The sequence below is a fragment of the Pygocentrus nattereri genome, chromosome 2 (genome assembly GCF_015220715.1).
Source record: "Pygocentrus nattereri isolate fPygNat1 chromosome 2, fPygNat1.pri, whole genome shotgun sequence".
NCBI lineage: Eukaryota > Metazoa > Chordata > Actinopteri > Characiformes > Serrasalmidae > Pygocentrus > Pygocentrus nattereri.
In genome coordinates this window covers 35,394,284-35,409,944 of record NC_051212.1, presented here as the reverse complement: position 1 = coordinate 35,409,944, position 15,661 = coordinate 35,394,284, and the positions used below count along the sequence as shown (strand labels likewise).

The following is a 15,661-nucleotide window of genomic DNA, read 5'->3' as shown; positions in this document are numbered from 1 at the left end:
TTTGGGTCAGGCTCGGGCCAGGTTCAGGTCAGGCTTGGGTCAGGTCGGGTTTGGGTCAGGCTCAGGTTGGGTTCGGGTCAGGCTTGGGTTAGGTTCGGATCAGGCTCAGGTCGAGTTCAGGATGGGTTCCCAGTCAGGCAGAAAGTTCCAGTGTAGTTGCTGCTGTGTATGTGTGTGTATCATGTGTGTTGTGTATAGTTGTATATAGCTGTGTGTGTGTGTGTGCTTACCGCTGCTTGTCTGTGTGTGTTGGACAAGATTCCGTGGATCTTCACTTTCTCCTTGTCCATCTGATCGATGTTTACCCATAATTCTTTGCTCATGGGGTCATTGGGGCCGTAGGTTTTAGACGTGTAGTAGTTGTGATCTGTGTCCTCCTGCAGAGAGAGAAACACAGATGCTCACCTAATCAGCAATAAGCAGTGCTCCCACAACTACAGCACGCACTGAGTGTGCTTCCCTGCTCAGTTCAGCAGAGTACGGAGTGCAAGTGGAACAGAGATGTGGAGCATAATGGGGGTCTTTGGGGACAAAAAAGGACTAAAAACCTATGCCTATTCTGACTAATTTTAATATTGTCAGCAATGAGAGGAGACTGAATGCAAATGCAGGAAGATCACACAGTCCAGAAAAGCTCAGCAGAAAACAAGCTACTGTGGGGCAGACAGGCTCAAAATCAATATACCAGAAAAGTACATCAAAACCTGAAGAAAACGCAGCACAAACTTTAAACAAACTGCCCAGAACTCAGCTCGGATGGCAGACACAAACTGAGGCAATACAGAGAGAGGCAACAAAGACAAAGGTTTAATGAGTCCTATTAGCTGGAGAGGGTGTAAGGGGGAGCGAGGAGGCGGACGCATACGCTGAGATAAGCAAGATTTATTATGGGCAAATCCAGGGTCGTGGTCAAGACGGTCCAGAGTCAAAGAGCCAATACGGACAGATCGGGGTTCAGACACGACAAACTATAAACAGACTCAAGCAAACATAAACCAATACATTCATACAAAGACTGGCAAACACAAGGGGCAAACACAGGGCTTAAATACACGGGACAATGAGGGTGAGGTGAACACAATCAAGGGCGGAGTAACAAAACCAAAACAAATGCACATGGAGTGGGAGGAGCCAATCGTGACAGAGGGAGAGCAGAGCCAGTGAGCAATTGGCTGGTGGCATCCAATGCTGAGAAGAGGTGGAGCTAAAATTATAGGCGCTGCTGTCACGTTAACTTTGAATGCTGGTACATGTGCCAGACATGAATTCCAATCTGAGCATTGTCATTAAGTTGGCATGGCCACGCATTGGACAGGTATCAGATCTTGGACCACATACGAAAGTGGCTCAGATCTGCTTTAAAAAGATCAGATCAGTGTTACAAGGCAAAAAAATCATAATCTCGTAATGTGGTTTGGGAATGTTTACCATAATCTGGTAATGTGGTCTGGACCTAGCTTACATTGGCTAGCCACACCAAGGCCCGATGTCTTTACCTTCCTTTACAACGCGTGTCCCTAGCACACACTCACATTACAAAGCCCTTTTTTCATTGTAGCAAAGTCTAACATAACACATTTGCTTCCTCGCAAAACATGAGCAGATATGTCACAATGTACAGATAATATGTAACATTGTCATTTGACTGAATTGTGGCTCTGCATAATTTCTCCAACTTCCTGTGAAGAAATATAATGAAAAACCAAATACCGGTATTTCTAATGGTCAACCGAGTACTCGAGTACCCATGCACATCCATAGAACTGCCTTCAGAGGTGGAAATAAGGCAGCAGGTCCGTTTATAACTGCATGAAACTGACAATATACCTCACTGTAATTACACTGCAACATTGCGTTATACGTTCCAATACTAAAAATGCTAGTTAATGCTTGATGTCACATGCATTTCTGTTTGGACCAAAAAATTTAGATTTGTTGGATCATGTGAATGCCATGAGCCATATGAACATGTGAACATGTGACTGGTCGGGCTTCTCACACCAGAACACACTTTAGCAGTTATTTACTAATACTTTGGCTATACCTTGCAGCACTCATGCTCATCAAATTCACTTCTTGCTGTGAAGAGCAGTTATTGCCTCAATAATGACTGGTCAGCTTCCTGTTGTTAAAAGCACACATTCAAAATCTTTCCATCCGTAGGTGGTTTAAACAGCTGGCAGATCTGAGTGCTGATGAGTGACATCACAACAACATAATATAATGTGTTCGAACATTATTTTCAAGGTTGGGGGTTTGTAAGTGTTTCTTTTAGTTCAGCAGTTTCTGCAAGCAGAGAAAGAGAATATGCTCATTTGTATTAAAAGCACTGGGAAAAGGTCCTCAGTCAACTTTTGATGGGCAGCATACAGGCAAGAGCACTCTTTCTCACAGGCCTGTTCTGTCCAGTCCATCTCTGTTTGTTTTTTGTTTTCTGGGCATTTGCGAGGCTGGCCATATGTTTAGCAGAGGCTTTCTGTGAAGTGAAATGACTTCAGCATTGATCAGCAGCAGCTGTGGTGGCACTCAATGTTTGGAAATGTTCAGACAACAGAAGGAGCCAGCTGGATCATCTTAACACCGCTTCCATTCCACCAAGAGAGAAAAGAGCCAGAGGAAACCACTCTGAGTAAGACCAAGTGAAGGAGAGAGAGAGAGAGAGAGAGAGAGAGAGAGAGAGAGAGAGAGAGAGAACAGGGAGAAGCACAGAAAAAGAGCAATATGTGAAGAAACTTTAAAGCAAACATTTCCCGAATTACATTCAGCCAATAGATTGCTCCTTTAGTTTTACACTGGAGCTATGAGGCTAATGTAGATAACAAGTAATGGAAGCTTTTATCCACCAAACATGCCAAATAGATCGGTTTAAAGGTGCAGTATGTAAGATTTAAGGGGGATCTATTGGCAGAAATGGAATATTGTATACAAAACCAGGTTTTCTTTAGTGTATAATCACCTGTAACTTGAGTCCTCCTTCAGCAGAGCCTGCCATGTATATATAGTAGCCCAGAACAGGCAAACCAAACACTGTCTCTAAAAAGTACCTTTTTACATTTTTACATTGAAGCAGCAGCTTGAAGCTGGTGATGCTATAGTACCAGTTGGAGGACATAGAAGGGAGATGCTTGTGGTTGCTTCTGGTACTGGCTGACCACTTGTTTGAATAATTGGAAAATCGGAGGTAATAAAGCACAAAAAAAGCAAAGAACCAATGTAGTTTTACTACATGCTTGGAAAGGGTGGCTGAGGGAGGGGTATTCAGTTATTTGCAATCTGCAACCTCACTGCTAGATGCCACTAAATCTTACACACTGCACCTTTAAACAAGTTGATGTATGCTGTTTAATCTACTCTTCTCCATTAAGAATACATAGATTTATCAATTCTTTTGTATATTTATTTTATATATGAAGCCACAAAAAGTCACAAAATACCTTTTTAAACAAGAAGACACATGAATAGGCATATAGGTCACACATCAGTTCGCTGATTAAACAAATGAAAAATAAATGGTCTTCCTCTGTGGCCCATCAGGCCCTTACAATTGAACTGGAATGCAGCAGCCTTCAGTCTTCCTAAGTTCACTCATGTCACTCCACTGCTGTGTTCCCTTCACTGGCTCAATGTAACTGTCCGCGTCAGATTTAAAGCCCTGATGCTTGCCTATAAAGCAAAAATGGACCAGCCCTCCCTACCTGACAGCAAAGGTAAAAACTTGATCTGTATCCTCAGCCCTTTGTGCTTCAAGCATAGCTCAGCTTGACCCACCATCCATCAAGATAAGTGGAAGACAAGCATCAAGCATCTTCTCTGTCCTGTCACAGTCTTCCATGAGTCCCTAGCCATCATCAAACATTGACTAAGAACCCATATATTTGTCAAGCCTTTAAAAGAACACTAATCTAGCGCTTGACTAGACACAAAACGTATTGTATTACACTTATGATTACTTACCATCTGAACAGCTTTCCATGGTTCAAGGCCAGTGTTTGATAACTGAGGCACGCAGGCACAGTGCTAATTGGTTTACATACAGTAATTGTCCATTACTCATTAGCCACATTAGTTTTGTAGCTCCATTGCGAAACTACAGAAGCAAAGTCCAGATAACAAGTGTGTTTTTGCTTAATGACCACATTTGAAATAAGGGGGAACTGAATTTGATTTGTTGAACTATGTGGGTGTGCAGGTGTGTGAGTACAGGTGCATATACAGGTGTATATGAGAAGTGTGTGTCATTGGAGTCTGAACAGCAGACACTTCATCACACACCTGTAATGTCTTATTACATTAACTCAATCTAACAAAACCAGAGACCAAATAAGAGAAAAGCACATACAGTCGAGCATCTGAGATGCTAGCGCTCAACTCAAATACAAGATATATCTACAGCAGAAAGCATTCATGCGCCTCAGGGAACAGAAGAAAAAAGGAATGAAAAACTAATGAAACTCCAGTCTGCAGTCGAGTTCTGTGCAGTGGCAAACAGCCCCAGATTCACGAGCTCCATTTGTATAAGTGAGATTGGCAGTGGCAGTGGCATCAATATTGCATTAGCGGGCTAGCTGTATGTTTTTATCTCTCCGCTCTGTCTGGGCTTTTTCTACCTTCTGTCTGTTTCTGAGGAGCAGAACACACTGACAGAATCAGCCGAGATGTTGCAGTGAGAAGGGAGCCGTGTTTTAGAGTAGACAATAAAGTGAAGAACAACCTTACAGCTGATATACTCAAATACATTAATAAATACTCAATTTCACAGTCATACAATGCTCATGCACTGCCAGTCAAAAAACTATGGCACAATACCCAGCCTGCTTCTGTAAAAACAAACAAAAAAAAAAAACACTTTTTCGCAGTGAGAAATACCTAAAATTCTGTAAAAAAAGCTCTGCATCAGAGGTCACTAACAGGTGGACCAATGACAACGCTGTCCTACGTGGACCGAACCCATAACTGATAAACTTTAGAGAATTTTTTAACATTGATGGGGTGGTACTATTTTAATCGGCACAGTTTTTTCAGCCTTTACAGTGACACATTAGCAGGCTGGGAGACTCACTGACCAATTGCATGCATTGTAAATATTACACGCCACGGAAAGCCATTAGCATAGTGGACGACCCCATCCATTCCTCACACAGACTTTTTTCACTGCTGCCGTCTGGCAGAAGGTACTGGAGCATCCTTGGCATCACTGACAGACTCTGCAACAGCTTTATTCCTCAAGCGATCAGGTTCTTAAACTCACAAGGACTGAGTTAACCCCCACCTGCCCCACACACACTCCACACACACAACTCTTTTGATGCTCTACTTGCACTGTCTGGATCATTGCTGCTACACTGTGTTTATACTGTTCTACTCTGGTTTTTCTACCTCAGTAACTGCTGTGTTTATGTCTGTCATCTGACTGCGTGACTCACAGATCACAGCATGTTAAATATCTCTGCAATTTGTTCCACTACCTCATGTCCAGAATGAGTGCTGTGTCGGTGCTGCACTGTCCTGTCTGTTTACTGTGTCTAATGTCTGTTTAATTTATTGTATTTATTGTTTCTAGCTTAATTTTTTGCTTGCACATGATGTCTGCATGTTTGCACTTTATACTTTTGTTCCTTGTTGCACTGTGTTGTTCCTGGAGGAGCGCAGTTTCACTCCACTGTGTACTTGTACATAGATGGAATGACAATAAAAGCCTCCTGACTTGACTTGACTTGACATGTGATGCTACTCAGCAATCTGTACATTATGTTGAGCACTGAGACTCCAGTGAGTGATGCACACACAGCAGAGGGACGAGGTGTCGGAGAAGAAAGTGAGCCAGAGGGAATTTATTTTACATGATGTGATCTTAAAAGAGAAACTGACAGTAAATATTGTTAAAATACTGAATGAATTGTACTTTATTTGATTTGACATTCAGTTGTTGACTGTATAAGATGTTGATTTAACTACTATGCTACTTCAGTTTACAGTATATGGCACTGAGTCATGATGAAGTTAGACGATATGATCTTCAGGAACTTTGCTTGAGGAAATTATATCTAACTGGACCTTACTGAATTTTAATTAAATACCCTTGGTCTACATTTTACTGGTATTGGATTTTACTCCTGAGGTCTGTTTATGATGTTTCTGTGTTTTTTTTTCTACCAAAAACAGTCATATGATGCTTTTTCATCCTCTGTTTAGCCCTTAGTATTGAACAGGCTGGTTCTGTCACTGTGCTTTTAAGAATGATAAAAATGGAAATTTCTGATCGGTTCACCTCTTTTGACCTAAACAAAAAGCCGTCTGGACTGAAATGTGGAACAAACTGTTTAGTTTCAACTGAAATCTTTAGACACACCAGTCTGACAGCCTAGAGCAGCTCCAATAATTGTGTCTGCAGTAACAACACTCTTTATCACTTCAATATGAATAGGAAGATAAACTGTTGTTGAATGGTGGGCTAAACTGGGATGAATGGCGGTGTAAAGGATCTAGATTTGATAGGCTCCACTGTGTTGGGGCTCACTGAAAAAGTAGTCTCAGCTGAAACACTCCTTATAACTTCATCATGAACAGGTGAGGCCAAGGCCAACTGTTGAAGAGGTAGATATGCAAATATGTTGTTGTTTACAACACCATAAAAAACCATTTAATTGAATTGTAACTGCATACACTGGGGAGTAAATTTTATGTTTCCAAATTTTGTGTTTTCATCAAACTCTTTTTACTTAACAAAAAATAAAATGATCTGGCACTTTTTCTCCCAGTTTCTTGTTCATCACTTCCTTGGAGTCATTTAATAGCTTTCTATGGGTAAAAGCACATATTGGTTTAATCTTTTAACTGTCGCCCCATTTGAAAAGGCATACTCGAAGTGAAAGAAGCACTGTGTCCACTTACTTTGGACTACGGTCATGATCTTGATTGAAAGGTAACACTCTTGAGTTTTTGTCCCAACTGTACTGTATGACTTACTGATACAGAGAAATTACTGACAAAATCTGATTTTCTGCAGTTATCAGATTATTAGCTGTATGTAAATGCACTCAATGCTGGCTTACTGGAGCAGTTTATGAAGCTTCATCCAGTATTCCTCAGAAGAAGTTCTCTTTACTCTCATCTACAAGGTGATGTTGTGATGAAAAGGAATAATAAAGTGGAAGAAAAGGCAAGTTCCTCAATGTTCAGTTTGATTTAATTAGTGGATGGACTGGCTGCTAAAACACACACCAAGCTACAATCACAAGTTAGATCTGTCTGTGGAGAGGGTTTAATGTGCAGCAGTTTCTCAGGCTTAACCTTTCAATATTCAAGCTAGTTCAAGAGTAACTGAACACATGTTGGGAATGTGGGAGCTAGACGTAGAAGTTGAACTACAGTGGTGCACAGGGATCTATCAAAGTCTGCTCTTCACAACGCATGTTTATGGAAGTGTATCATGGCCCGAACAAAGGAGATTTCTGAGGACCTCAGAAAAAGAGTTGTTGATGCTCATCAGGCTGTACAAGGTTACAAAACCATCTCTAAAGAGTTTGGACTCTACCAATCAACAGTCAGACAGATTGTGTGCAAATGGAGGAAATTCAAGACCATTGTTTCCCTCCCCAGGAGTGGTCGACCAACAAAGATCACTCCAAGAGCAAGGTGTGTCACGGCGAGGTCACAAAGGGCCCCACGGTAACTTCTAAGCAACTGAAGGCCTCTCTCACATTGGCTAATATTAATGTTCATGGGTCCACCATCAGAAGAACACTAAACAACAATGGTGTCCATGGCAGGGCTGCAAGGAGAAAGCAACTGCACTCCAAAAAGAACATTGCTGCTCATCTGCAGTTTGCTAAAGATCATGTGGACAAGCCAGAAGGCTGCTGGAAAAATATTTTATGGACGGATGAGACCAAAATAGAACTTCTTGGTTTAAAGGAAAAGCGTTATGTTTGGAGAAAGGAAAACACTGCATTCCTGCATAAGAACCTTATCCCAGCTGCGGAACACGGTGGTGGTAGTATCATGGTTTGGGCCTGTTTTGCTGCATCTGGGCCAGGATGGCTTGCCATCATGGAACAATGAACTCTGAATTATATAAGAGAATTCTAAAGGAAAATGTCAGGGCATGTGTCCATTAACTGAATCTCAAGAGAAGGTGGGTCATGGTGCAAGACAACGAGCCTAAGCACACAAGTCGTTCTACCAAAGAATGGTTAAAAAAGAATAAAGTTAATGTTTTGGAATGGCCAAGTTGAAGTTCGGACCTTAATCCCATCGAAATGTTGTGGAAGGACCTGAAGCGAGCAGTTAATGTGAGGAAACCCACCAACATCCCAGAGTTGAAGCTGTTCTGTACAGCGGAATGGGCTCAAAGTGCAGGACTGATCAACAGTTACTGGAAACGTTTAGTTGCAGCTAAAGCAAAGGTTCATATACCTTTGCCACTCACAAATATGCAATATTGCATAATTTTCCTTAATAAACAAATGACCAAGTATAATATTTCTGTGTCATTTGTTTAACTGGGTTCTCTTTATCTACTTTTAGGACTTTTAGGAAATCTGATGATGTTTTAGGTCAAATTTATGCAGAAATATAGAGAACTCTAAAGGGTTCACAAACTTTCAAGCACCACTGTATGTTAACTACACGATTAATACAGAATGCCTTTGGCTACTTTCCATGGTTATCTTTTATTTTCCCTCCTCAAAGACTTACAGAGCTAAATTAGGCAATGTTAAAGCTGTTTTCACACAGATGACTCCAGCTATGTTGCCTTTTGAAGATATGTGGTTTTTAAGATAGCCACTCAATATGTTGATAAACCTTTAAGTATTTCTTTGTTTTTCAGCAATGAACTATTTGTTGTATCATAAGCTGACAGCCTAAGCCATTCATCCTCAAATTGTCAGGTATAAACAACAACAGATGCTGCATTAGTGCATTAGCACATCTTTAATTGATTGTTTCTGTCTAGATCCTTTGGTTCATTATTAGATTTACATGGCAGTTTATTCTGGATGAATATTTCAATAATGAAGACGCTGCACTGATCAAAATGTCCTGCAGAATCTAAAAACTGGCTGTGCACTATGATCCTCAATGGATTTTATAGCTTTGCCCATATAGATTGAATCATCCATTACCCCTGAGTGGTCAACCATGACGAATTAGATTTGTGTATGTCCCTGCCGGTCACATTGTTCTATTCTAAACTCCACACCTCATCCTCAGCTGGCTCTCAACAGAAGACATGAGAGTCCGCAGAGCACAAAACGGAATGTGGGGGAAAATCTGAGATGTCCTGATCTAGGTTAGGAGATCAGTATTGGGGACAATTTGGACGCATTTAAGTGGTAAGGGATTGTTAAATCCAATCAAATCCTTATCCTGAAGGCTATTTTACCCCATTGCTATGACAGTGACACAAATGGACACTATCCATAACCTGCAGAAGTGATGCAATTTTTCAGAAAGAACTATTTTAAAATGAACAAAAAAGAAAACAGCTACATGTAATATTTAAGATAGTTGTTATCACTGTACAAGTACAATGAGATGTTTGAAGTAAGCTTGCAGATGTTTAATTAAAGGTAAAACTATAAATTATATTAGTAATACAGTTATAAACTATAAGAATATAAATATAGCACAAATAAAACAAAGTAAATATATACACAAAGTAAAATAATAAATGTCCATAAAAGAATAAAAAAAATTACAAATTTAACTAGCCACTTTGAAAAATTGGAGTGCACAGCTATTACTCAACTGGGGTGTGCACTGAGACTAATTTTGATATTTGCCCAGTAGAGGTAATGAGATGTTAACATTTGGTTAATTTTCAGTTAAATGCAGGAAAGCTGGCATGCAAAAAAATCCAATAGCAAGAACATAAACGCATAAGTTTATAGGCTGTTCACAGAAAATATGTCTAATTATCCAATAGCCAAGGGAATTCTTTTAGTCACTGGGCTTCAGTCATTGAGGCTGCCTTCAGATGAGCTACCACTAGAGCTAACTGGTGCAGCAGTAGATGGTCATGACTCACCATCTACTAGACCTGTTTTCTCCTCAGTGGATGACTAGCTAATGTTAGTTTGTGAATGTATGACTGAAAACAGATGAATATATTTTCAGTTTTGTTTGTTCTAGCTAAGGCAACTACACTATTTAGCCTAGCTAAGATGCAGCATGTGATCTTGGTCTGTTCTGTTTGCTAAGACCATAATCAGGATACAACAGATTTGGCAATCAGCAAACCAGCATCAAAACACAACATATCATCACTGCCCAACAAACAAACAAACAAATAAACAGAACAACAAAAGTACAACAGCTATCCTTGACACTATATTGCAATTTTATAATAAATTGATAAACAGAAATTGTCCAAACTGCTTGGAATGAAATCTCTGACGTTCATTAAAAGTAAAAGTTGCCTTCTCCTGTAAAGCTGCCATTTTGGAGATACTGTTTTTTTGTTTGGACAGTGATTATGTGCTGGCTTTGTTGGTGACCAGCTGTGCTGATCTGTGCTGTTTTTTCTTAAAATCAGCAAATTTCTGACTTCTTAATCACACTCATAACAATGTTCTGGGTAACACACTCACATTAAGGCATTTGTTTAACTTTAGAAGAGTATAATATGTAGTGCAGTGAAAAACTTTACATTCAAATTTACAATTTACATTCAAAACTGCTATTAAGTACAAGTTGATAATTTTTTAAGAGATATCTCTGAGGAGATATAAGACAGATATAAGATAATCTACTTATATAAGGAAAGACAAACCAAAGGAAAATAAGTGCAAAAAACAGGAGTTTCCAAAAACTGATGGTCAACAAGTGATTATAAGATATAGAGAAAATGGGACACCTAACAACTGTGCGAGACCTAGTAGACCACCAAAACTGTCACTATCAGATAAACGGCACTTAGTTTTCATCTTTGAGAGAGAGGAGAAGATCAAGCTCCATTCTTCAGATCTGAAAAAATGCACAGGTGTGTCTGTCCATCCTTCCACTGTGAGAAGAGCTCAACGCTATGAGCTCTGAAAGGACATCTAGCTGACAAGAAACTGTTACTATGAAAAGAAATTGACAAAAAAAAGAGCAACATTAGCTGCTGGTGTTCTCAGAACAGCAGATGGACCATCCCGGAGTCCAGACCTCAACCTCACTGACTGTGTTAGGAATTACTTACTTTTTACTAGCATGAAAAGCGTAAAAATGCAACCAACTTCCAAGTCTGAAGTTTCAAACAGGCAAAAAAAAACAACCCCAAAACAGACTAGTATATCTTACTAATATACAGTATTACAGGTCTAGTGTTTCAGACTTGGTATCATCAACCACTCAATAATAAAAAGCCAGAGACAAAAAAAGCTTCATCAGACCTCCCAAAAAAAAACTGCATAGGAAGACTGAAAAGGGGAGCAGTGTTAAAATGAGATTTACAAAAAGGACAGGAAGAATATATTAAAATGCCCAAGAGGAAAGAAAAATGAGAGAATGGTAGATAATCTTTCCTAAGGCGGATTGAAGGTTGTCAGACGAGACAAGATTTGGGGGATTCTGAGGTTCGTTATGTAATCTGGGGCTCACTGTCGACCAGCAGGACGGCTCATTAGCAGCAACAGGGCGTCGTTGTGTGTGTGCGTGTGCATGTGCTTTGGCCCGGTCTGCCTGAGATTAAAAAGCAAGTCAGCGCCAGGCTGTCTGTCTAACCAGGAGAGGAAAAGAAAAACAATAAAAGCAGGGAAAGAGGGAAAAGAGGATGAGAACAAAACATGTCCAAACCTGATCAAACATGCAGCTCAACACAGAAAAACTGTGTCTTAAAGCAGTAGATTTTAGCACAGAGTGACATCGAATGGGCTCAACATGCCTGTCAGGACATAGAGAACACCTACATCTACACTGTGTAGAGTGCTAAACTCCCACTGCCTGAGGCCGGGCAAAGATTATATATAATTCAATGTACACGCTGTTCTCAAACTCAGAAGACCTGCATGTATCTGTGTGGCTGTTTAAATACATAGTATCTAAATTCCTTAGTGTTAACTGACGTGGTACTATTCAGACAGAGTCAGTTTTGCATGGGCGAGTGAGTTAATGTCATTTTTAATAGTGTTTCTCAGTGATTTTAGTCCTGTTCAAATGAGAGTATGTGAGAGGTGTGAAGCAGGAGGGGAGCATGAATTGGAGCAGCATGATTTTGCCCAGACTGTGTAGTAGCTTTTTAGAAAGTCAAAGTTCAACCACAACCTGCCACACCTGCTCTGCCAAAATAACTTCTTCAGTCTTCATCAACTGGATCAGATGCATTAGTGCTCAGTGAGGGTAGCACGTTAGATGTTAGAGGTACTAAACTGTGCTTTATATAATGCGGCAGCACGACTCCCACAGCTTCAACTACATCTTTGCACTCACTGCATTGTTACTGTACTTTATGTCCTAGCATTATTGCACAATTCATATTTGTACAGTTTGTTACTGCACTATTCATATTTGCACAGAAAGTTACTGTACATGCTTTGACTCTGCGTACTATAATTTTGCATATCGTCGAAAGAAAAACAAGTATCTCCAAAATACTAACTTTATAGGAGAGGCAAAAACATTCTTTACTTTCAATGTAAGTCAATGGAAAGAGATTTTATTCCAAGCAATGTTGGAGCATTTCTGTTGGTCCAATCATCATGAAATTATCACAATGTAAAGGATAGCTGCTGAGCTCAGATGATGCAGAAAAGTGAAAAGCGCAAAAAATGGAGATACACGTTTTTCACTGGACAGTGACAATATGCTGCTCTCACAGTACATACATATCTCCACTTGCATTCTCTCCACTCACTCTGTTTATATGAATATTATATTTATACTTGCATAAGTATGTTTTTTTTATCACTCTACCATCCTTAATTGTGCATATTGCAACCACAGGATCAATTTGCTCTGCACAATGACAAAGTTCAAACTAATATAATCGAATCTAATGTGATGGTCATTAATACACAGTGTTTTGCGCTGTAGTACTGCTCAGCAGACCTACTGGAATGTCTGATGGATCGCAACAAAGTTCAAGAGATATTATATACAATTATTCTATGTTGTCAATTTTGCTGCACAGATCATGTTCAAACACCTGCATTTGTTGCCCCTCTGCAGTTTTCTGGCTTGTAATGAGGCCATCATTTCAAGCCTATACCTACAAAAGAAAGCCTGCGTAGCACAGAATGTTTAATTATTTTTTGTTTATTAATGCCCATAAATTATATTAGTGAGGAAGATACACCCGTACACTCAAGACATAAAATGCCCACAATAAGCATGAATCATATGGAGCACACAAGGAGCGGGTTTTCTCTCACATGTGAGTGAGGAGCGGGAAAATACAGAGCTGAGTGATGATAGAATGCTTTGAGCAAGAAGCTACCACCCTGGATTCACATACTCTGGCCCGAAATCACCATATCAGTCATTTTTGCAGACTGCATGCTCCCACAGTTGTAAAGGTTCTGCTTCCTTTTACTTAATAATACAATGATACAATAAAAACATTGTAACATAAAACACCTATGCATGCCGACTGCTTCTACAAACATTTATGCAAGATTGGGTCGCTCTCAGGAGCTCAGTGAATTCCAGCATGGTACCATGATAGGATGCCACCTGTGCAACAAATCCAGTCGTAAAATTTCCTTGCTACTAAATATTCCACAGTCAACTGTCAGTGGTATTATAAGTGGAAGCGATTGGGAACGACGGAAACTCAGCCACCAAGTGGTCTTCCAAAATGACAGAGCAGGGTCAGCAGATGCTGGGGCGCATAGTGCGCAGAGGTCGCCAACTTTCTACAGTCAATCACTACAGACCTCCAAACTTCATGTGGCCTTCAGATTAATTCAAGAACAGTGTAGAGAGCTTCATGGAATGGGCTTCCATGGCCGAGCCGCTGCATCCAAGCCTTACATCACCAAGTGCAATGCAAAGCGCCGAATGCAGTGGTGTAAAGCGCCGCCACTGGACTGTAGAGCAGTGCAGACGTGTTCTCTGGAGTGATGAATCTTGCTTCTCTGTCTGGCAATGAGTCTGGTTTGGCGGTTGCCAGGAGAGCGGTAATTGTCTGACTGCACTGTGCCAAGTATAATGTTTGGTGGGGGGGGGTGATTATGGTGTGGGGTTGTTTTCAGAAGTTGGGCTTAGCCCCTTAGTTCCAGTGAAAGGAACTCTTAATGCTTCAGCAGACCAAGAGATGTTGGAAAATTTCATGCTCCCAACTTTGGGAACAGTTTTGGGGATGGCACCTTCCTGTTCCAACATGACTGCACACCAGTGTACAAAGTAAAAAAGACACGGATGAGCGAGTTTGGTGTGAAAGAACTTGACTGGCCTGAGTCCTGACCTCAACCTGATAGAACCAGACAGAAGAGTTTTTAAACACTTCATTGTCACTGCTGGACTGAGAATAGTCCACCAACCAAAAATATCTAGCCAACAGTGTCCTGTGCGCAGATTCCTGTGACCACTGATGAAGGACTAGAAGAAGACCAACACAAACTGTGCAGCAACTGAACTATTGTCTCTGACATCTACAAGGTGGACTGACAAGGTAGGAGTGTCTAATAGAGTGGACAGTGAGTGAACACAGTGTTTAAAAACTCCCGCAGCACTGCTGTGTCTGATCCACTCAGACCAGCACAACACACACTAACCCACCACCACCACATCATTTGGCTTAGAATTGCCAATGCTAATTATATAAAAATATCAAGACATTAACACAGCAAGACACAGCAGAGCATCAGCTAAATAAAACATTTCTACTCTTTCTTGGAGTAAAAGCGGTACATAAATAGTCACTCTCATCTTTGTCATTTATATTGAGTTTTCTTAGACGTCCCGTGGCAATTCTCCCCCAGCAGAAAACTGATCTCATCCCAGTAATGCTTCAATTGGATATTCAAATAGAAATGTGTAGTTTGCAATGTAAAATGTTCAATCAATCATCGTCACTCACTGTATATGTTCTCATTATTTTAAAGCCTTTTAAAGCCACGACAACAATAAAATGCCATTTCTGCCTGTTTTGGAGTTGAACTACAAAAAAAATTGAAGTGAAGAAAATTCTCGTCCCAATAGGTGAACAAGCAAGGCAATGTTGTGTTATTTTGTGTTTAAATGCTATTTGGTCATTGTGGTAGATGTACACCATTTCTTTGTTATGAAGAAAGCTGCAGCACTGTCGTTTTTATCCCAGCATGGCTGTGAAGAGGTGTGAATTGTTTACAGAGCATGGGGTCAGCACCCCTCCCCTTTCAGCCCTCATTACTCACTAGCAGCTCAAGGCAGAGTCACAACTTTATACACAGAGACATCTACTAATCTACTAATTAACAGTTACAGGGAAATATTTTAATTAATTATATTAACTTAAAATATAATCTGCGTTTAACAATGTGTTTAACAAAAATATTCGTTTAACAATGCAAACATTCAAACAGCATAAAGAAGCTTAACAGCATATGTAGAGTGAGCCATATACTAAATAAGAAAGAAAACCTGAAATCCAGGGGTGGTTATGGTTGACCTCCTCAAAGCATGGCTAGTTTATTTTCTGAAATGTATCAGTCATTGCAAATGAGCACAGTTTGCAGGCAGTTTTGCAGTAAGCCCT

At 40.2% G+C, this 15,661-nt stretch overlaps 1 protein-coding gene across 1 annotated transcript in view; it reads right to left on the bottom strand.

The window, feature by feature from the left end:
- Window positions 1-15,661, bottom strand: part of plxdc2 (plexin domain containing 2) — a 193,715-nt gene that overhangs the window by 96,437 nt on the left and 81,617 nt on the right. The window contains exon 3 of the mRNA XM_037534926.1: window positions 231-377. Coding sequence (XP_037390823.1) covers window positions 231-377 — 147 coding nt within the window. The remainder of the gene's footprint in view (window positions 1-230; window positions 378-15,661) is intronic.